This window comes from Pan troglodytes, chromosome 1 (genome assembly GCF_028858775.2).
Source record: "Pan troglodytes isolate AG18354 chromosome 1, NHGRI_mPanTro3-v2.0_pri, whole genome shotgun sequence".
Lineage (NCBI taxonomy): Eukaryota > Metazoa > Chordata > Mammalia > Primates > Hominidae > Pan > Pan troglodytes.
In genome coordinates this window covers 91,906,172-91,928,899 of record NC_072398.2, presented here as the reverse complement: position 1 = coordinate 91,928,899, position 22,728 = coordinate 91,906,172, and the positions used below count along the sequence as shown (strand labels likewise).

Genomic DNA, 22,728 nt, shown 5'->3' with positions numbered 1-22,728 from the left:
CTCTTATTCCCATTACTGTGAATGATGCAGGCCAAAGACCTTCTGCTCCTTGGGGTCCTAGGGAAGCTGGGAGTTGAGCTCACCTGGAAAAAGTTTCCAGCGGAAGAAGGGAAGTGAGAGCTGCTCACGCAGCCTTGACCACTGAATAAGACTTTACTTCCTATTTTTTATGCTCTATCAAGTTTCTTAAATCACAAATGAAAGCTTTCTATCTTCTGCCAAGTTTTAAAACATATTTGTTACCACAAAAACTCTCTATTCATTAATAGTTTGAAGGAATCCACTGGCAATAAAACTTGGCCCTTAAGCCATTGAAGGGAAAATATATCAGTTTCACAAGGTTGTCTGGATGTTTTTTGAGGTTTGTAAACACATGCAAATCAATTTTGTAATGTATGATTTTCTAGAAATTATCATTTCATGATTGTTTTAAACTTGAATAGACATTAACTATGTATTACATCCTCTTAGAGACTTGTTGGTGTTGTTTTGCTTTCCTAAATATGAGAGGATCTTGCTGAAAGGCTCAATGATCAATTAGGTGAAGATTTCAATCTTGAGAGCTACAGAATTCCATTCACCAGTCCAGTTTTTCTTATTGAGTCTGTTTACCAGTGCAGTTTGGTGGTTCAGCTGGTGCTATGTGGTATATTAAGAGATGTCCACTTCCTCCACACCCTCTGCTAGAACTTGGAAATGAGGAAGATAATAGTGGATTGGGGTTTCTGGTGTTGTTATTGATGGTGCTGTTTGTGAATCAAATAAAATGCCACATACCTGAAACATAGGAGAGGTATAGAGATTCTAGCTCACTCAGCTGGGTGAGCTGACTTAATCTCACGATGAACACGATCAAAGAAAAAATATGTCATCCGAAGGAGGGTTAATAAGTAATAGAACATAGAAAGGTGAGTGACAAAGATAAATGAAGTGGTCTGTTAGGCTGAAAGGAGAAACAGTGCCCTGATCAAGTAAATCCTGCCATGAAAATAGAGGGCTCAGACTCCAGAAGGCCAGTGAATTCCATACCAGCAGCATCTACTTACCTTCCCTGACTCCTGGATCTCCAGGCAGCCCACTGATGTCTTGGCTTCTGATGGTGCCTCCTCCAAAATTTGTGTTGAAACTTCATCCCCAGGGCAATGGTATTGAGAGGTGTGGTCTTTGGGAGGTGATTAAGTTATGTGGACTCTGCCTTGATGCATGGGATTAGTACCCTTATAAAAGGGCTCCAGGTTGAAGGGAGTACTCTCTTGCCCTTCTATCCCTACTCCCACATGAAGACACAGCATCCCTCTCTCTGTAGGATGCAGCCATGAGGGCCCATCTGGGAAGCAGAGAGCAGCTTCACCAGACCCCAATCTTGCCAGTGCCTTGTGATCTTGGACTTCCCAGCCTCCAGAACTATGACAAATGAATGTCTGCTATTTATAAATTACTCAGTCTCAGATATTTTGTTATAGCAGCACAAATGGACTAAGACAGCTTCCCGTGTGGCCTTTCTTTGGGAACAGGATGCACTGGTCAGGCTAACAGGAATATCCAGTCCAGTTGAAGAGCATACTTCTTACTGTAAATTAATAAACAAGCATTCTAGTTTTGACTATCCATGTCTCATGGCATTTGTTAGCAAAATTTTGCATCCCCAAGGAAAGCCAGAGCTGGGCAATGGATGAGATAAAGTTTCTGGGCTCAGTTTTAGAGTCTGAGGGCCAGACTCTGAACCTTGGTTAACACATCAAAGTAATGATAACCTGAGGGGTCTCATGATTCATTCCTTCACTCAACCAACATTTACTGGGCTATGTTCTGAGGATTATTATCTTAAAAGGCAAACTCTCAGCCTCTGCTTACCACATATGTTCCAGCTTAAATTTTCTGAAGCCTCCGTATAGATCAGATTGCAGTGCTCAACCCTGACCATGCCCACATAGACATGCACACATGCTGTTCCGTACCACAATTAATATTTCACTGATGTCTTCCCATTTAAATATATAAAAATATAGTCATGTGTCACTCAGTGACATGAATATGTTCTAAGAAATGTGCCATTAAGTAATTTCATCGTCGTGCGAGCATCAGAGTGTTTTTACCCAAACCTAGATGGTACAGCCTACTATCCACCCAGGCTGTATGGTATAGCCTCTTGCACCTGGGCTACAAACTTGTACAGCATGTTACTGTACTGAATGCTATATGCAATTGTAACACAATGGCAAGAATTTTGTATCTAAAAATATCTAAATGTGGAAAAGGTACAGTAAAAACATGGTATAAAAGATGAAATATGGTACACCTGTTGTAAGGGCAGCTGAGAGAAAGGAAGAGTAGAGCCAAAGTCTGGCGAGTAAGTTTACTGAACCTGCCAGGCTGCTCCACCACACTCAGAGGAGGCAGTGCCAAGCTTACAGAATGAGGGGTTTATATTGGGGAGGGGGTTCGAGGGAGCTTTTTGGTATGGCCGCATGCATTTTTTGGTATGGCTGGTTAATTTTGCCACATATCACCTGGTGACATTTATGATAGCAGAAACTTACAGGAGGGTAAAGTTTGTTTATGCTTCCCATGACCTCCCCCTCTGTGGTCCGTATGGTTTGTAATTGAGGTTTGCTTATAGTAGTAGGGCCTGTTAAGTGAAGTTTGCTAGCTTCACTGGGGCACCTAGATAAGGGCTGAGAAATGTAAAGAGCTTGGGGGAAAGAGGGGGGTGGCACGGAAAGGAGTTGCAGAGTGGGGATGGGCGGGCAGCACGGAGAGGTTTCAAGAAGCTTTTTTGGGGCAGTTTGTCCCTAACATTCCAGCCTTTTAATAGGTAATAGAAGAGGGATGCCATTGTCTGGCTACTTCCTGCTGGGAAGGGGCGACGGTTATGGGGGAAGGCTGGATGGTAGGGACTGCTGTTCTTGGAGCCATTGGTATTCCTGGAACAGCATCATATTTTGTACTGTCCCATGGGTGAGGGCTCTGATACGGTCCTGTAAAACTGGGTTAGAAGGCGTAAGAGACAAGGGCTGAATGCTAGAAAAAGAAGAATGGTTATGGCCAGGTCTAGGAGGGCATTAGCCATGGAAACCAGGCACTAAGGGACCAGGAGGGCCACACTGGCCATCGGGGGACTTTGTGTGTGTGTGTGTGTGTGTGTGTGTGTGTGTGTGTGTGTATGTGTGCTTAGTCCTTTTTTTTTTTTTTTTTTTTACAGCATTTTGTATTAAGCTAGATGGGTTAAGATAAAAGTAACATTGTTTATTTAGAAAAGGGCAGAGTTCTCCATTTTTGGCTGTGAGGGGAGGTAAATATAAGTTGAGATACTGCATAAGAAAAGTATGCCTTGCTTGGTAGACACAACTGGTTGTGTATGCTAAAAAGATGTATTATTTTGTTATTTTTATGTATTCATAGGTATGTGGGTGAAATCTATTTGCCAGTTCTTTCTTGGGAGTGTTCCTCTTAGCTGGTGTGTAGGAATAGATGGGGAGTGGAGGGCTCCTTGAGAGGAGGTGACAGAGCATATATGACAGTTTGAAGTTATGTTTTTTAATGAGGTGAATAGGTGAGGGGATAAGAAATATGGGTGGAGGAGGAGATACAGGGGACGTGCACCAATATGGAAAGATTGGTGGAGATGTTAGGATTTTGTTCTTTTGGCCCTGGGGAAGGACTGGCTTCTGGTCCTTAATTATCCAGTCCCCCTGGAGGAAGGCTCATTGTTGTAGTAATAAGGCTTTTTTAGTGGGGGAGTACTGAGGTTGGATTGTAGGGATAATGAGGAGGAGGGAGGCAGGAGTGGAAGACAGGAAGGCTTCTTTCGTTGCATCATCAGGCTTTTTGTTCCCTCTTGAGATTTTATCTGACCCTGTTTGATGTCCTTGACAGTGTATAACTCCCGCTTCAGTTGGGAGGTGTGTGGCCTGAAGGAGTTGATAAATAAGGGGGCTGTTAGTAATATGGGGCCTTTTGGCAGTGAGGAATCCTCTCTTGCCAGATGGCAGCATGGGAATGAAAAATGTGATATGCATATTTGGAGTCTGTGTAAATGTTGACTCATGTGTCTTTGGAAAGGGTTAGGGCTCTGGTGAGAGCTATGAGTTCTGTTTTTTGAGAGGAGGTTCCTGGAGGTAGGAGTTTAGCTTTAGTTACTCAGTCAAGGGAAACAATCACATACCCAGCAATTTTTGGGGAGCCAGTGGGCCCGGAAGAGGAGCCATTTATAAATAGCTGGTCATCGGGGTTGGTGAGAGGCTCGGAGGAAATGTTTGGAAAGTGTGGCTGTAGGTGATCCAGGATGTCAGTGCAAGAATGAGTAGGAGGGGAAGAGGATACGGGGAGTAAGGATGCTGGGTTGAGAGGAGCACTTTTGGCAAGACTGAATTCAGGATTTTTGATAAAGAGGGCATGGAGTAATTGAATCCGGGAAGGAGGAAGGGAGCTTAATGCTTGGGAGGAAAGGAGATTTTGTAGATTATGAGGACTGTGGATGGTGGTATTTTGGCTGAATGTTAAGGAGCTGCTGTCCATAGACTAAGTAAAGGAATTATTTAGAAGGGGTTGGTCTGTTAGGTTTGGAAAGGGTATAAGAAAGGTTTGAGCAGTGTTTACACAGAAGTGTGCAGGGTCTTGACAGGTAGAAATTTCAGGTAAGAGCATGGCTGGGTTTAGACGAGAGCTGGTTAGCATGGTGATTTGGGGAGTTTTTATGAATAGAGCATACAGTTGGAGAAGCCGTGAGGGAGAGATGAAACTTAGTACACTGTGGTGAGTTAGCATGTTTTTGATGTTATGGGTTGAATAAACTGTTAGGTCGGCATGGAGAGATGGTTTTAGGCTTTTAAGGTGAGGACAGCAGCTGCTGCCAATGCTTGGAGACAGGCAGGCCGTTTGAGAACTGTGGCTTTAAGCTGTTTAGAGAGGTAGGCAACAACCTGGAGGATGGGTCCTTTAGACTGGGTTAGAACACCCAGTGTAACTTTATGCCATCTGTTGGTATAGAGGGAGAAAGGTTTGGTGAGGTCTGGGAGAGTGAGGATGGGGCTGAGGTGAGAGATTTTTGGAGGAGACAGAAAGGTTGGGTAATAGGCTATGCAGAGTTTAAAGGCTCATGGAGAGGGCCTTTAGTATCTTGGTATAACAGTTTGGCAAGTAGAGCAAAGGAGGGAAACTAGAGCCTAAAATATCCTGCTAGTCCTAGAAAAGAGAGAATTTCTTGTTTAGTTTGTGGAGGTGGGAGGGACTGGAGGAGGGATATGCGGTGGGTTGTGAGCCTTGAGGTTTGCACGGTAAGGGCTAGGCCTAGGTAGGAGACTGAGGGGGTGTATATTTGTGTTTTTTTAGGGGAGACCTAATACCTCTGTTCTGCTAAGAAGTTTAAAAGAGAGAGATAGTCTGGGCGTTGCAGTTTTTTTGAGAAGGGCTACACAGGAGCAGATTATTAACACATTGAGGGAGAATGGATGCTTTTAGGGATAAGGTACGGAGGTCGTGAGCAAGGGCCTGCCTAAAAAGGTGGAAGCTGTCTCTGAAACCTTGAGGTAGTACCCACCAGGTAAGCTGACGTGAAAGGTGGGTGTTGGGGTTTTTTAATGTAAAGGTAAAGAGGTTTTGGGAATTAGGATGTAAAGGAATTGTGGAAAAAGCATCTTTTAGGCTTAGAATAGAAAAATGGGTGGTACTGGAGGGAATTGTGGAAAGTAAAGTGTATGGATTAGGAATTACTGGACATACTGGGAGTACAGCTTGGTTAATGAACCTGAGGTCCTGGACTAAGCAATAAGTTTTATCTGGCTTTTTAACAGGTAGAATTGGTGTGTTAAAAGGGCAGTCTGTTGGGTAGAGTAAGTGACTGGTGAGGAGGTGAGAAATGGTAGGCTTTAGGCCTATGAGAGCTCCTTGGGGGATGGAATACTGCTTTTGTGTCAGGAAATGGATGGGGTTAACTACAGATGGGGAATAAGGAAAGGTTGCATGTTTTAAGGTGGGAGGTTGGAGGAGTAGAAGAAAGTTGGAAATATTAGAGGGGTCTGGATGGCTGTGTTGGGTGTTGGGTACTACGGGGAATGTGGAAGTGGAGAGTAGTGTGGAGTTTTGAAAGGATGTTTCTGCCTAGGAGTGGAGTTGGATATGAGGGCTGGACTGAGAAAGAGTGAGTGAAGGAAAAGGTGTGTAGGGAGCAGAAAAGTGGAGGGGTGGCTTGGGGTTTGGAGATTTGTCCATCATTTCCCACAACAGAGACTTGGGAGGACTGGGTGGGTCCTGGTCTGGGTGGGTCCCAGACTGGGTCTGCTTTACCTGAAAAGGTAAAGCAGAATAGGTTGCCCTGGTATTCATTAAAAAATATACTGGCCTACTTGCCACCATCAGGGTTACCCTTGGATTGGATGAAGAGATGGTAGTTGCCAGAGTGTCCATTCCAGGGCACCGTTAGTCTTCAGTGGCAAGGCCAATGAGTTCCTAGTAGGAGGTTTTGGCCGGCTCAGGAAGGGATGGGGGTGGTCCTTGTTGGGGCAGCTCACAGTCCAACTTCCAGTGGTGTCCTCCGCAGAGGGGGCACGGCCTGGTGGGCTTACCTGGGTATGGGCATTGTCTGGGCCAGTGGCCTTTATTGCCGCATTTGAAACAGGAGTCAGGTGGAGGTGGATTATTAGGAGGCTTCCGTGTAGAGCCGCGGCCCAGTGGCCTGCAGGGCCTCTGACGGCAGAGGCAAGCATTTGAAACTCTGCCTGTTTTTGTCTTTTACTTTCCTCATTATGATTGTTAAAAGGCATTGAAGGCTAAATTAAGAAGGTTTTGTTGTGGGGTTTGAGGGCCATTGTCAACCTTCTGAAGCTTGTGCCGAATATTGGGGAGTGGATTGGGAGATGAACTGAAGGTTTAAGATAGTGGTTCCTTTTGGGCTGGCTGGGTCTAGCTTGATATATAGGCTTATGGCTTTAGTTAAACGAGAGAGAAAAAGGGCTGGGTTTTTGTCAGGACTTTGGGTGATTTCTGAAAGTTTTTTTTGTAGTTTACTGCTTTATGGGCACGCTTTTTGAGCCCTGCAAGCAGATATATAATTGTGTGGTCTTGATGGCAGTGCCCAGAGGCCTTTTTTGATCATTCCATTGGGGTTCCTGGTTGGGGACTGCCTCTGTGCTAGTAGGCTGGGTAGGAGCTTGGTGACGAATTGTATCAGTATGTGCCTGAGCTAGGGTTTAGAAACGGTTCTGCTTTTTTGGGGTGAGGGTGGAAGAGAGGATAACATAGAGGTTATGCTAAGTTAGTTTATAAGACTGGGTAAGGTACTGAAACTTTTTAATATAAGAGGTAGGGTTTTTTGGAAATGAACTGAGTCTTTTGTTAATTAGAGAGATATTAGTGAGGGAGAAGGGAATTTTAACAATACCTTTAGCTCCTGCTGCTTCCTGAAGGAGAAGCAAGGGAGCTGGTTGCTGAGCATGTTGGGCCCAAGAGCAGGTGAGAGGCAGAGATGGAGAGGACTCAGAGTCGGAGGCAGGATGGTTGGAGAGAAGGGGAGAGAGAGAGCCTGAGCAGAGACATACAGCGGGGGATCATGCTGTTCCAGTGGAGGATTATGATGCTGTTAGGAAGGAGGAAAATCGGCGAGTCAAAGGAAGAGGAGTTGTCGGCTGGGGCTACTGGGTTGAGGGGAGCAGGGGGCGAGTCGGGTTTGGAGCGCATGAGGAGAATTTGAAAAGTAGAGCAGGATTGGCAGAGGGAAGGATGACTAAGGAGAGTAAAGAAAGCCTGAACGTAAGGAATCTCAGACCACTTCCCATTGCGGTAGCAAAAGTTGTCTAAGTCTCTGAGCACGTGGGAGTTGAAAGTGCCATTTTTGGGCCATTGAGAGCCACGGTCTAATTTGCATTGAGGCCATGCGGTACTGAAGCAAAAGATAAGCCTCTTAGGGCAGATTTCTGAACGGAGGCCGACAGCCTTGAGATTGCGAAGGAGACATCTAAGCTGGGTAGTTTTAGGAGTAGACTGAGAGGCTCTCATAGCGAATGGAGCGTGGTGGGCGGGGGTGGGTGGTAGAGGAAGAGACTTCTGGTGGTGACAAGGACGACGGGAGAGCTTGCCCGGAATAGAGGAGGTAACCGCTGTGTCGGGCGTCCCTGAAATGGAGGGACCAGAGAGAGGCCCGGAGGCCGGAGGAAGCCCTTGGCCCAGCGCTGGGGTTTTCGGAAACGGAGAGACGGACGGGTTCCGGGGAAGGGCAACAGTCTCTTTTTACTCACCCTGGCGGAGGATTTGATGGTGGATGAGGTTGCCAGCAAAGGGAGAATCTAGGAGATTCTCTGGGTCTTCGGCAGGTTCGGGAAAGGTGAGAATGGCCAGGAGAGCGGTGATGGGCAGGGAGAGAGAGAGAAGTGAGTCCGGGCCAGAGTCTATCCCCTTCCGGGCTTTGGGCACCAGAATGTAAGGGCAGCCGAGGGAAGGAAGAATAGACCCAAAGTCAGGCGAGTAAGTTAATTGAACCTGCCGGGCTACTCCACCACACTCAGAGGAGGTAGCGCCAAGCTTACGGAATGAAGGGTTTATACTGGGGAGGGAGTTTGAGGGAGTTTTTTGGTATGGCCGCATCCTGGGGGTGTTTGCTGGTTAATTTTGCCAAATATCACCTGGTGACATTTATGATAGCAGGAACTTACAGGAGGGTAAAGTTTGTTTATGCTTCCCACGACTTCCCCCTGTGTGGTCCAGATAGTTTGTAATTGGGGTTTGCTTACAGCAGCAGGGTCTGATAAGTGAAGTTTGCTGGCTTCACTGCAAAGTTTGCTGGCTCCTAGATAAGGGCTTAGAAATGTAAACAGGCTTGAGGGAAAGAGTGGGGTGGCATGGAAAGGAGTTGCAGAGTGGGGAGCGGAGGGCAGCACGGAGACATTTCAAGAAGCTTTTTGGGGGCAGTTTGTCCCTAGCACCTGTATAAGGCACTTACCATGAATGGAGCTTGTAGGACTGGAAGTTGGTCTGAGAAGTGGGTGGGTCGTGAGTGAATGTGAAGACCTAGACATTACTGTACACTATTGTAGGCTTTATAAGCAGTGCATACTTAGGCTACACTCAATTTACTTTAAAGTATTTTTTTCTCAGTAATAAATTAACTGTAGCCTCCTGCAACTTTTTTACTTTTAATTCTTTAACTTTATAATTCTTTTATAACAACACAGCTTAAAATGCAAAAACATACAGCTATGTAAAGTATTTTCTCCTTTGTACATCCTTATTCTATATGCTATTTTCTATGTTAACATTTTTTACTTTTTAATATTTTTGTTAAAAACTAAGACACAAACATACTCATAACACAGAGTCAGGATCATCAATGACACTGTCATCCACCTGCACATCTTGACCCACTGAGAGTTCTTCAGAGGCAATAGCATGCATGGAGCTGTCATCTTCTAGGATCATAATGCCTTCTTCTGGAATACCTCTGGAGGATCTGCCTGAGGCTGCTTTACAGTTAATTTTTTAATAAGTAGGAGTATATTCTAACATAACAATAAAAATATAGTAAATACATAAACCAGTCACATAGCACTTTAGTATAATTATCGAGCATTCTGCACTGTACATAATTGTGTGTGCTATACTTTTATATGACTGGCAGTGCAATAGGTTTGCTTACAACAGCATCACCACAAACACATGACTAATGCATTTTGCTAAGACATTGCAACGACTACAGCATCACTAGACAATAGGAATTATTTCAGCTCAATTGTCTTTTTTTTTTTTTTTTGAGACAAGGTCTTACTCTGAGAACCAGGCTGCAGTGCAGTAGCATGATCACGGATCACTACAGCCTCAAACTCTCAGGCTCTGGAGACTCTCCCCTCAGCCTCCCAAGTAGCTGGGACCACAGGCACCTACTACCATGCCCAGGTAATCTTTTGGATTATTTCTGTAGAGATGTGGTCTCCCTATGTTGCCCAGGCTGGTCTTGAACTCTTGGGCTGAAGCAATACTCCAACCTCGGCCTCCCAAAGTCTGGGATTACAGGCATGAGCCACCGTGTGCAGCCAGCTTCATTACAGTCTTATGGGACCATCATTGTATATGTGGTCCATCATTGACTGAAACGTTGCTAAGTGGTTTATGACTGTAATTTATCCTTTTAATCACCTAAATAGTACACTACTATGTGGATAAACTATAACTGATTTAGCTAGTGTGATATGGTGGTCAAGAGCAAGAACTATAGGACCCAACTCCAATGCTTGAATCCCAGCTCTGCCACTTAATAACTATGAGAATTTGGACAAGATTGTTAACTTATCAGTGTTGCAGTTTCCTGGCCATAATAATGATTTTGGCAGGCTAGAATTTGTGGCTCACTTGTTGAAGTCTTCTTTGCATATTTGTCATTAAAGGACAGCCAGGATAAAATGCACCCTGCCTCACTTCCCTGTGATAAGTGGTGTTGAGGAAGGTAGAGCAGGGAGAAGGGAGCAGGAGCAGGAAAGCAGGAGGAGGATGTAGCTTTAAATGGAATGGGGATGAAAGGACCAGGGCAGATCCCACTGAGAAGGGAGCATTCCTAAAAGACCTGATAGAGGACAGGAAATGAGACAGGTAAACACCTGGAAGAAGAGAATTCTAGGCAGAATCAAAGGCCTTGAAGCAGGAGCATGCCTGGTCTGTCGAAGGAAATAGAAAAAACCCCAGTATCTTAGAGTAGACTGAGGAAAGAGGGGAGCATGGGCTATGAGGTCAGATGGTGCAGGGCTTTGCAGGTGAAGTGGGAGCCACGGGAAAGTTCTGAGCTAAGGAGTAATATGATGGAACTGATGTTTTGAAAATATCACTTGCCGCTATTTTGAGACTAAACATTAGGAGGCTAAAAATAGGCACAGGGATACTGTGAAGCTATGCAATAGTCCAGGTAAGAGACGAAGGTCATATGGTAAATAGTTATACTATAGATATATACATTGAATAAAAAATATTGTTTGCTAATAGAGAGTGTGGTGTGAGAAAAAGAACAAAGTCAAGGACGGCACCAATATTTTGTGGCTGCAACAAATGGAGTAATAGAGATGACATTTATTGGGATGGGAAGACTGTATGGGAAGCGTGTTTGGGGAGTTTGAAAGCCAAGCTGGAGATTCCTGTTATACGTCCTAGTGGAGCTGTCAAGTAAGAAGTTAGATATTCACAATGTGGCATCCATAGGAGGGATCTGGCTGAAAATGACAGAGTAGCCAATGTTTTTAAAACCATGAGACAGTATGACAGCTTTGTTAGTTTTCTGTTTTTGTCACAATAAATCAGCACTAATGTAGGCACTTAGAACAAAACCGATTTGTTATTTTACAATACTGGAGGTCAGAATTCTGGTACAAGCCTAATTGGAAAAAAGTCCTTGTGTCGCTAGGGTATGTTCCTTTTTGCTCATTCTGGCTATTGTTAGAATGTAGGTCTTTGTGGTTTTAAGATTGAGATCCTCATTTTCTTGCTGGATATAAACTGAGATCCTTTCTTAGCTTCTAGAGCCTATTGCATTTCCTTGACTTGAGGTTCCCTTACTCCATCTTCAAGGCCAAAAACAGTGGAACAAGTTTTCACCTTGTATGTCTCTGACTTACTTTTCTTCTTCTTCCAATTTTTAGGACTCATGTGATTATACTGAACTGACCCAGATAACCCAGGATAATTCACATCTCAAGACCCTTAAACTTGATGACGTCTGCAAAGTCCCTTTTGCCGTAAGGTTATATTGGCATATGGTCCAGGAATTAGTGCAGAGCCACAATCTCAGAAAGAAAATGAGAGTGGATAATGAAGACAGATCATCTGGGTGTAAACCTGAGGATATTCCAGAATATAGAGGTTAGAGAGATAAGAAAGAAACTAGCAAGGAAACTAAGGAGCAGCCTCTAAGTAGAAGGAAAAGAATGGTGAGTGGTAATTGGAGGTGAAGACAGTTTCAAGGGAGGGTATGTTAATTGCTGCTGACACATCAAGGAAGATGAGGACTGAGCATTGACCATTGGATTTAGCAACATGGAGTTTTCTGCTGACCTGGACCTGAGCAGTTTTAATGGAGTGGTGGGGGCAATGCATGACAGAAGAGAATTCAAGACAGAAGGGACTTTTCCAAAAAAAAAAGGTATACAAATGGTTAATGTGCAACGTGGAAAGATGTTCACCAATATTAGTCATTTAGGAAATGAAAATCAAAAGCACAATGAGTTACCAGTTCACACACACTCAGAAGGCAATAATCAAAGAAATGGACAATAGCAAGGGTTGGGAAGGATATGGAGATATTCTCCCACATTGCTGGTGGAATGTAAAAATGGTGAAGGTGAAGGTGGAAAAACAGAAATGAAGTATTGAGAGGGAGATGGAATATAAGAAGCTTTCTGACAGATAACCCAATGGAATAAACTGACTGACTGGGCATCTGAAATGAGTAAGAAGGAGTCAAAAATGAGCAAAATTATGCTTCTCTGTGGATGCAAATCATATCTCCATTACTTACACTCAGGAGAACTTGTATGAAGTAGTTAACTTCTCTGGATTTTAGCTTTTTCATGTGTACAATGGGGGGCTTATGCCTCATAGAGTTGTAGAAACTGTAAATGAGAGACTTATGAAAAGCCTACTGAATGACATTATGATTAATAATATCATCAGTGGAAGGTGATTTGAGGATGTGATGCTGTTATCCCTGACATGGGCAGGAGGGAACTTGGACAAAGACCAAGGAAGAAAATATCTCTTCTCTGAATGTCTTGTCTGCATTTGAGTGCAATGTCCTTTATTCCGTGTCTTCCACCCAATCAGGGCCCTACTGCCACTTAAGGGGTAATTTCTCTTTCAATCATTAGTTGTTCCAGCACCAAGAAGCTTAGCCTCAGTTGAGGCACCTGAGTCAGGAGGCCAGGATCCTTGGGAGATTGACAACAGGAGGATACTCCCATCAGAATACTCCAGGATTCCAACAGTATCTTAGTCTATTTGGCTACTATAATAAAATACCTTAGATGTATAAATCACTGGGCAATTTGTATATAATAGAAATTTATTTCTCACAGTCTGGAGGCTGAGAAGTCTAATATCAAGGCACCAGTAGATTCAGGATCTGGTAAGGCAGATTCAGGATCTGGTAAGGCAGATTCAGGGTCTCTTCATCTCACCTTCAGCTCCATAGATGGCATCTTATTGTGATATCATCACATAGCAGAGAGGGAAACACTGCACTCAGTGGTGAAAGGGGAGAACAGTATGTCCGCACATGATGGAAGGTGGGAACACCATGGCCTCACATTATGGAAGCAGGCAACACTGTGTCCTCACATGGTGGAAGGGGCAATACTGTGTCCTCACATGATGGAAAGCAGGAACACCATGTTCTCACATGGTGGAAGGGGAAATACTGTGTCCTCACATGATGGAAAGTGGGAACACTGTGTCCTCACATGGTGGAAGGGGCAATACTGTGTCCTCACATGGTGGAAGGGGCAATACTGTGTCCTCACATGGTGGAAGGGGCAATACTGTGTCATTACGTAGTGGAAGCAGGGAACACTATGTCCTTACATAATGGAAGGAGAAACACCACGTCCTCATATGTTGGAAGTGGGGAACACCATGTCCTCATATGGAGAAAGGGGGTAAGACTATGTCCTCACATGGTGGAAGGGAGCAACACTGTGTCCTCACATGGTGAAAGGCAGGAACATCATGTCCTTATATGGTGGAAGGGGGAAACACAATGTCTTCACATGATCCAAGGCAGGAACACTGTGTCCTCACATGGTGGAAGTGGGGAACACTGTATTCTCACATGGTGGAAGGAGGAACACTGTGCCCTCACATGGTTGAAGTGACAGAAGGGCAAAAGGGGTGACACTGTCCTCAAGCCATTTTATGAGTACCAATCCCATTCTTGGGACCTAATTGCCTCCTAAAACCCGGCTCTTCTTCATGCTTTTGCATTGGGGATTAAGTTCCAACATGAAACATCCAAACCATAGCAACGGTCTTCAGTGACCATTGTCATGAGGGGAAAAGATAGGAGCTTTGGAATCATCCAGTGTTGGATCTAAGGCTTTGCTCTGCCACCAACTAGTTTTGAATACTGTTGACCTATACCAACTATAGTAGGTTCTTATAACAATTAAAAGGAATATCAGAGTAAAATGTGTATTTATAATGTAATGTTTTCAACAGAAGAAAATATAAATAAAAATTTATTGGGTCCTTTGAATGCAGAGGAATTTTAAGTTTGATATCATTGGAAGAAATCATAAACAAGAAGAGTAAAACATTTAGTATCTTAAAATTAAAAATGTATTTAAAGAAGAATTAAAAAGAATAATATGTGCAAAGTGCCTGGGACAAAAACTGGTTCAAAACAGCCTCAAAAGCCTTGTTCCTCTTTTTTGTTTGTTTGGTTTGGATTTTTGTTGCCTTTGGTGCAGTGGGAAGGTCAGTTAGTTGGGTGATCACATCTTATGCTGCCCCAGGGTTAATGTTCACTGATACCCAGTAATGTCCAGTCACCTGGGAAGCCAGTGAAGAGACTGGCACACCCTCGGCCTTCAGCTCAGCCTAAAGGGGAAGACGGCAGAAATGAAGCCCTGCTATGGATCCTCTCCCTCCTGCCTCACCCACCCACCATCCAGCAGGCACCTAGCACTATTTTCTAGTGCTCCATCTCTTAGCAGGGGCTCTGTTCAGATCTTTGTTTTCTGTGGGTGGCAATGAGGAAATGAGCTCACCTGAGCCATGAGGGAAACTAAGAGGCCCAAGGATCTAGGCCACCAGACATGCCACAGCAGCTCATGGTACTAGAGTTAGCTCATCTCTGCATAAAAGCTGGGACTCAAATAAGAAGCAGAGGCTGCAAGAAGCTGAGGACCCCTCAGGAGGAAAGAAACACCCACATACCATGATGGAAGAATGGCCAGGTTCGCAATAAGAGGTGGATGAGGGAGTAAGGAAGTCTCCAATTAGGAACTCAGGCCACGCATAGTCAAGGGAGGTCATTGTGTCCATCCCTGTTTCCAGGTAGAGCCACACCAGAGAGTTCGTCAGTAGCCCCTGTGCTGCATCTCCCTCTGCTGACCCCATGGGTTGGGAACAAGGTGGCCCAGACCATTTGCACCAATAAGTACTTGTCTCCTCAGCCCTATTACCCCACAGCCCCACATCCTCCTGAGAGAGCCCAGGTTAGTCCTGCAGGAAGACTCATGACCATCCCAGGACAAACTGTGGCAGGGACCGTACATAGTGTCCAAGGTGTTCAGAAAAGTCAGTTGTGGGAGAGATCATGTCTAAACCTTTAAGATCCAGAGAGCTCCATGGAACAAGCATCTTGGGAAGAGCTTTGAGCAGCACAGTAGTATTTCAACAGGCGGGAGTGAGGGTGAGGAACAGGGAGAAGGAACTTTCATGTCAGGCAGAGGGATGCAAGTGAGCAAAGAAGTGGATGACCTAGGGTTTGGGGCCAGCATGGCTACTGGGGTATTAAGGGTCAGAATAAGAAGAGGTTGGAGAGGGCTGAGTCAGACCTTCTCAACAGCTTCACCCATCAGAGCGCAAGTAGCCCTCATCAAGTGGGTGTGGAAGGATATCATACTTCTGTTCTTACAGCCAAGTGCCTTATACTAGGCCAAGGAAAGAGCTGAGGCTGTGTTCCTAAGACAGCCTCCAACTGTGGCCTCTTAGGGTCATTCTCTGAGACACCGAGGCTAGGAAGGTTTTGAGATGATAAAAATTTCTCTTTCCACTCTACAGGAAGTTGAGTTTGGATCCACAGGCTGAGGCTGAAGATTAAGTTCAGATTAGCACAGAAGAAAAGAAAGGTGGCTTTGGTTCAGTTGTATAATGTGCACTAGACACCCCCCTCCACCACCAACCTGCATGCACACACGCACTGCCTGATACCCGCAAGGGAGCCCTACACAAAATCTGCAAAGGAAGCCTCAGCGTGTTCCTTTGTGGGCTTCTACCCACCCACGATATCCTCCAACTGAGCATCCAGAAGCCAGGTCTATGTCCCTCCTCTGCAGCACAGTCAACACCTCTGCACAGTTCCCATGTCTGGGCTTGTGTCCTCAGAATTACACACACAAGTGACATGGCAGAGGTGGTGGGGATTTGCCACCTGTGCAATCAGACAGGGTCCCCTTGGGAAGGCTTCTGAAAGAGAGGGGTCAGGAGCAATGTCAATGACAAGGGAAGAATCTTTGCCCAAGTGTAAATGCATCTTTGGGAGGTGTCACAGAATGCGAATAGGCCATGTGTACACTGTAGAACTGTGGCTATGAGATCAGAGTAACACAGACTAGGGGCAGCGGAAACTGAACCAGCACTGGGAAAGGCGGGGATCTGCAGGCTTCAGGCTCAGAGTACAGGTGTCCTGGGAGTGCCAGATCCTGTTGCTTCCTCCAATTGAATGATCTTAATGGCCTGGCCTGGACAATGATAATGAACCTCACTGTAGATAGGAGTGAGAGACTCCCTTTTTTCCAGATATTGTTCACCGATGCCCTGGAATACAAGACAGAGGGTTGTTGGATCAGCTGAGGGATAGAAACGATGTGGAGGGACCCACAGGGCCAATACCCACTGCCATGCACTGCTCATGAATTCCTCTAAAGTGCCCAGCACTACCTCACACCCAGATGCAAATTTCTTAGTAAATGCTGTTGATTGTCCAGATACAGATAAATAGGCGGTGTGGTCAGAAATGGCAGGTCCTGGAATTAGAAGCCCAAGGCTGGACAGAGAGACCTGGGAGTTGCCAGAGTGGGCAGTGCCCCAGCCCTTACCTTGTCCTTGCCCTTCGGAAACACTTGCTGCCTGAGATCTTCATATTGGTTGACACCATCATCGACCCCATGGTTCTCCTGCCATTCTCTACCTGAGAAAATCAAAGCTTGAATCTGTGCCATAGAAACCTGTATCCCTCCCCACTGCCACGAACCGCAAGGCCAAGGTCACACCCACCATCCCTCTGCAGAGTCCACTCCCTGGAAGAAAAATTCAGGAGAAAGGAAGCTGGGGTTCTAGTGAGGGAGTGGAGGTGTCTGGGTATGGAAGGGAAATTCAACTTGCCTCTTCCTATATTCATCATCTTCTTCTTCTTCCCACATGTCTTCAAAAGATACAGCCCAGTTCCCAGGACCAACAGCATACCCACAACAGCCCCTAGGATGCCTGGGAGCAGTCTAACCATGTTGTGTGAACCTGTTTCTGTCACATGGGGAGAGTGGAAAATGTTAAGGCAGGAGGTAACTTGAGATACTCATTGCCAAGAGGAGACAGAGGGAGAAAGCAGGTGGAGCAGTGGGAAGGAGCCTGGTGCCAAAGCTGAAGAGGGAGGAGCATGGCAGATCCATTCATTCAACTGGTTAGGAGCTGCTGCTTGGTACCAGGGATGCTGAGATGCACAAGACAATGTCCACAGCAACCCAGCACACAGGAAGGAAGACAGAAAATACCAACTTACAGACAGAGGGATCGCAGTTGCAATAGTGGTTTCCACCTTGTACAAGGTCTTCAGGGAGGACGTCCCAGAGGAGGTGCTGGCTAAAGTGAGGCTTAAGGGTGAGTGTGAGATTCTCAGATATTCAGGATGGGGGAATTCAAGGAAATAGGAGCACCAAGTTTGGGAAATGTTTGTGTCAAAACACCAGCCCTGGGAGTTGCCGGCACCCCACTGTAGCAGGAGAGAGACAGAGCAGGGAGGAGCTGTGGCAAGGGGAGTCAGACGGAGGCAAGAGTCTGTGCCCAGAGGGCCTTGTGGTCACGCTAAGTGCTGAACACTCCAGGATGGGGGTGAGGGAGGAGGCGTCAGGCGGTTTAAAGTGATGCTGACACATCAGATCCCCCAGCAGCTCCTGGAGGGAGGGTTGGAGAGGACGAGGCTGCACACAGGGTATCATTCATTCAGTGAATACTGCTTGTGAGCAAATGTTGCCAGGAGCTATGCTTGGCACAGGGATTCAAAGGAAAACATCAAGACATTGCAGTCTACAGGGCAGACAGTGACATAAACACGTCATTGCTACTCAGTGTGAGGTGCCATGGATGGCTCCCTAAGGAGGTGGGGCCTGAGGGCAGGACCAGATACACCATTTTCAGGGCCCTGTGCAATGCGAATTTAAATTCCCTTGATTAAAAAGGATTAAAAACTTCAAGGAAGGAATAGCAGAGTTTTAACCAATTGTGGAATCCTGTGAAGTGTGGGACCCTGTGTGACTGCATCTGTCTTGTGCCCATAAAGCCTGTCATTGCTTAGAGGAATGCTTGGAAAGGAATGAAAGAGGAAGTGTCAGTCACTGGGTGTGGGAGGGTTGATGGGGTAAGAAACAGCGTGTTCAGAAGCTCAGAAGCTTACAGAAAGCAGGACACATTTTGGGAAATAAAAGAAAGGAGTTTGGTGTGAAGTGCACAGTTAAAGCCAGAAACATGGGCAAAGGAGCATCTGAGCCCCGAATTCCATGGGGGAGTAACTGGAGGCCAGATCACACAGAAGACACAGACAACAACCCAATTTGACCCACTTTTCCCAAAGCCCACTCTGGATGTTCAGTGGAGGATGGATGGGGTGGGACAGCTCCTGGAAGGCTGCTGTCCTAATCGGCAGGGACATGGTGGGGATGTGGCGAGGAGGGTATGGGTGAGAGAGATGATTAAAGGCAGAACGAAGGTGGATGTGACTCCCACACTGCTGTGTGTGGTGAGCACGTGGAAGGTGGTGCTAATGCACATGGCAGAGAAGAGAGCCCAGAACCCTCAGACCCCAGTGCTACCTGAGCTTTGGCAGCCCCTCCTATCCTGCAGGCTACGCTCACCACTCACCTTGGACACAGACTTTCCTAAGGTCTAAGATTGCAGCTTTCTGATCCACCTGGTTGCTGACCACACAGGTGAGGTGGGTGTTGCACTGGCACAGGGGCAGGTTCACAGCCAGTGTCCAGGGGTTGGGGGCTGGTCCTGGTGTTTCTCTCTGCTCCAGCTCTCTGAGGAGGCCCTTGCTCTCCCAAGTCACATTCAGGTCTTCTGTGGCCCCTGGAGCCCTACACTCCAGGGTGACGTTACACAGGTCTGGTGTGATAGACAGTGACTTTGCCAGGAACTCAGGGTGAGGCACAGGCTCTGGGGCAGAGGGGGACAAAAGAGGGTAATCTCACATGTGTGGAGAACATTGCACGTCTCACTTTTCATAATTTTCTCATTGCAGCCATGGCATGTGCCCTATAAAGAAAGTGGGTGTATTCTACAGATGAAACACAATTTGCCCAAAGCTAAATACTGAGCAAATGAAATAAGAAGGGAAGCCACTGAGTTCAGCTCCATGTGGGTTCTCTAGATTCAACATGTCTTAAAACTGTCCCAAAGAAAATAAAATCTGGACTCTACCTTCCCAGGATGCAGGGTTTTCAGAATATCAGGGTCTTTCCAAGAAGGGGAAGAAGTCTGGGGAAGAAAAGCTTGTGCTGGACCAGGGTCCCTCCCCTGTGTCTCCAGCTGAGGCCATGCCTGAGACTGCATAGCCTTTGTGGGGCAGGACATCAGGTCAGCTCTGGGAGGCCAGAGAAAGGCCCATGATCCCTAAAGTAGACACGTCTGTGGGAGATGCGGTGATAGTGACTGGGAACAATGACTCTGAGTGTGCTTAGAAAGTGCCACTGAACCTGTGTTGCAGACAGAAGAGAAGAATCAGATTCACAGGCCAGCCTGAGAAATCACATGGGACCTAAAGCTGCAAAAGCCACTCTCTCCATGGCAGGATATTTCCCTATGCAGAGAGGAACTTTAGGGAAAGAAAGAGTTTCTAAATGGGTTCCCTAAGAAGTGTTGTGGTGTAAACTTTCTCCTACACATATGGAGGCTTTGAGAGCTAGATTTGTGGCGGCTTGTGTGACTGAGGCTGGCTTTGGGCTGGGGCTGAGTGAGAGGAGAGGGGACTGGGAGGACTCCATTCACAGGGATTCCCAACTGTGGTAGGCAGAACAGTGGCCTCCAAAATGTCTAGGATCAATCCTGGTAACCTGGGAATAGGTTAGGCTGCTAGAGAGGAGGAATTAAGGTTGATGGCATTAAGATGGAATTAAGGTGGCTAATCAGCTGACTTTAAAATAGGGAGATTATTCTGAATTCCCAAACACTAACATCAGTGTTCTATTAGGAGATACAGGAAGATGGCCATGAGCCATGGGATGCCAGCAGCCACTAGCAGGTGAAAAAGGTGAAAAAACAAGTTCTCCCCTGGAGTCCCCATAAAGAACACAGCTCGCCACCACCTTCATTTTAGCTCACGGACACTTGTGTCAGGCCTCTGGCCTATAGCACGGTGAGATAATAAATTTGTCTTGCTTTCAGCCAATAATTTTTGACAATTTGTTACATCAGCAATAAAAAATTATTATACAAATTAAGTGACATTAGTCATATATAGGACGATTAATGTTATTGAACAAATTGCTATTTTTCAGAATTTTCATTTCCTCTTCCAAAACACTGAAAGAGCTTCATTCTCTGGTGTGAATCTCAGCTCTGCTCTCTATCTCTGGGTACCTCACAAGCCTTATTTTTAGTGGAGAAAATGAAGTCTGAAGGTTGGCGTCTGAATGGAACCCTGCATGGGGCCTATGTGACGTTCTAGGGACAAAAAAAGCAGGTAAGCCAGAGGATGGAGGAGAAAGGGGTGTCACTCACCATAGACAGTGAGGTAGAAAACCTGGAAAATCCCCTCTCCCTTAGTAGAGGTGATGTTGGCAAAATACTGCCCGCTGTCCTCAGGGGCCAGGTTCTCAATCCTCAGGGATGACATGCTGGGTACATGGACCCTCTGCTTGAACTTGTCCTGGAGTTTCAACCAGGTTGGAGAGTCGGCCCCCCTGCGGACTCGCAGCAACTGTGTATGATTTGTCAGAGCGCCCAAAGCCCATAGAACCTCCTCCAACTCAGTGCCTACATCTACTCTGAGCTTCTCGATCGCATTAAACAAGACAGAACCTCCTCGGATGCCCTTCAGATGAATGGGGGCTCCAGAATCCTTCCCTGCAGAGCCTTGTGCTCCAGAAGTGTTGGCTGCAGTGCTGCAGACACCTAGGGCATAGAAACAGGAAACGTGAGTATTTCCTCATCAAGATCAAATGAGAGAACCACAGAACTTTGGTTCAGAGTCACAGAAATCCATCAAAAATCCTCCCTTGATTCTGGGGGGCTGCCTAGTATAATGGACTTGAAGAAATTCTAGCATCAAGTCCTGGTTCTAGTGGAGTGTGATCTTGAACAGGTTCCTGAACCCCTCGATCTTCGGTTTTCTTACCTGCCCCATAATGAGAGTAAGGATCAAATGAGACCCTAGATCAAAAGCACCTAGCACATTTTCTGGCATATGCTAAGTGCGTAACTGCAGGAGGCAGCTTCTAACGTGGCTCCCAAGGATGCCTCCCCACTGTGTGCACGCCCCTGTGTAATGCCCTCCCTTGGAGTATGGGCTGCACTGATTACTTGCAAATGCAGCAAAAGTGATGGAGTGTCCCTTCTGTCTGGCTCACATCCTCTGTCTCCATCACTCTCTCCTGTTGAGGCTGATGAAGCCCGCTACCACATTGTGAGCTGCTCCATGGAGAGGCCCACATGGCAGGGAGCTGAGGGCAGCCTCGACCAATACCTTCATTCCAGTCTCTGCGACCTTGAGCCACAGGACCCAGCTGAACGACACCTGGATCCTGACCTCCATAAGCTGTGAGACAATGAACCACAGGAACCAGGTCCTGGGTTCTGACCTCCATAAACGGTGAGACCATGCCCCATATTGTGTTAAGGCCCTAAGTTCTAGGGTTACAGGTCACACAATACACAACTAAGGCAAAGATGAAGGTTGCTTTCCTTTGCCTTTCCTTCTAGGAAGGGAATTAGTCCAGATAGGATAGGGCAGGATAAGACAGGGCATGAATTATACAGGTTGTCCTGTGGCAACAGTTACAAAAGTCAGGGACTTAGAACAAGGGGAGTTTGTATATTACTCACATTACATGTCCCACAAGGGATAGTGAGAGAAGGGTCATGTCACTCGTGGGTGGGGGCTCCACACCTTGTAGCAGTTCCATATGGAACCCAGAGCCTCATCACATCCTCCTCCATCCCCACAGTAGAGAAGGAAGGAGATAAGAGAGGCACCCGTGGGGCATTCACTGCACCATCCAGAAGTGATGTAATCTCTACCCATATTTTCTGGACAGAACTAGTTAGGAGACCCTGCTAACTTCCAGGGGCTGAAAGTGTGGGAGAGCAGATGGACTGTTTGGTGGCACTGTGTCCCTGCCACCAAGAGAGCACTTCCCTATGCAGTGCCCACGAGGACCCTGGTCAGTCTCCCTCAGTCACTGTCTCCCAAAGAGCCCTGACCAGTGGGGACAGCCGCCTCAGCTCCACCTCTTTCTGAGCCCTTCCTTGTCAATCAGGCACATCCACAATGAACCCAGAGACCTCTGTCCTTCCTGGGGACCACGGTGGGACCAATCTGGACCAGGTCCATCTGGGTTTGTTGCTGTGTGGCAGGGCACCCAGTGCTCTCTCTAATGACTAAATTCCTCCCCATTTTCAGCCTGCACCGTTCTGCTGTCCTACACCCATTCCTGGTTCTCACTGAAAGCAAATAGCTCATGCTAATCCTTAGATGTGGAAGCATTTCAAATATTTATGTTTCCAGTTATACACTAACTCAGTTCACCAACCCCCTCCTCTGGGCCAGGC

The 22,728-nt window shown here is 46.3% G+C and overlaps 1 protein-coding gene and 1 long non-coding RNA gene across 2 annotated transcripts; one reads left to right on the top strand and one right to left on the bottom strand.

The window, feature by feature from the left end:
- The first annotated feature begins 3,978 nt into the window (after positions 1-3,978).
- LOC107968817 (uncharacterized) lies at positions 3,979-14,339 on the top strand. Its single transcript, XR_001710283.4, has 3 exons — positions 3,979-8,317; positions 9,748-9,882; positions 11,610-14,339. It is a non-coding gene; the product is annotated as an uncharacterized LOC107968817 (long non-coding RNA).
- Positions 14,340-18,790: 4,451 nt separating this feature from the next.
- LOC104003267 (SLAM family member 5-like) lies at positions 18,791-22,082 on the bottom strand. Its single transcript, XM_054677466.1, has 4 exons — positions 22,008-22,082; positions 21,610-21,715; positions 20,680-21,072; positions 18,791-19,116 (listed from the first exon to the last, which is right to left on the bottom strand). The coding sequence occupies exons 1-4, from the start codon at positions 22,080-22,082 to the stop codon at positions 18,809-18,811; spliced, it is 882 nt and encodes a 293-aa protein (XP_054533441.1). The 3' UTR covers positions 18,791-18,808.
- Positions 22,083-22,728: the final 646 nt, after the last annotated feature.

Excerpts from the sequence above, each read along its gene's own strand:
- LOC104003267 (XM_054677466.1), bottom strand. The coding sequence starts at position 22,082 with ATGGAACTGCTACAAGGTGTGGAGCCCCCACCCACGAGTGACATGACC. Across the intron at positions 21,716-22,007 it reads CACTATCCCTTGTGGGACAT|CTTATGGAGGTCAGGATCCA; the intron begins GTAATGTGAGTA and ends ATTGTCTCACAG. Across the intron at positions 21,073-21,609 it reads TGCCCTCAGCTCCCTGCCAT|GTGTCTGCAGCACTGCAGCC; the intron begins GTGGGCCTCTCC and ends TCTATGCCCTAG.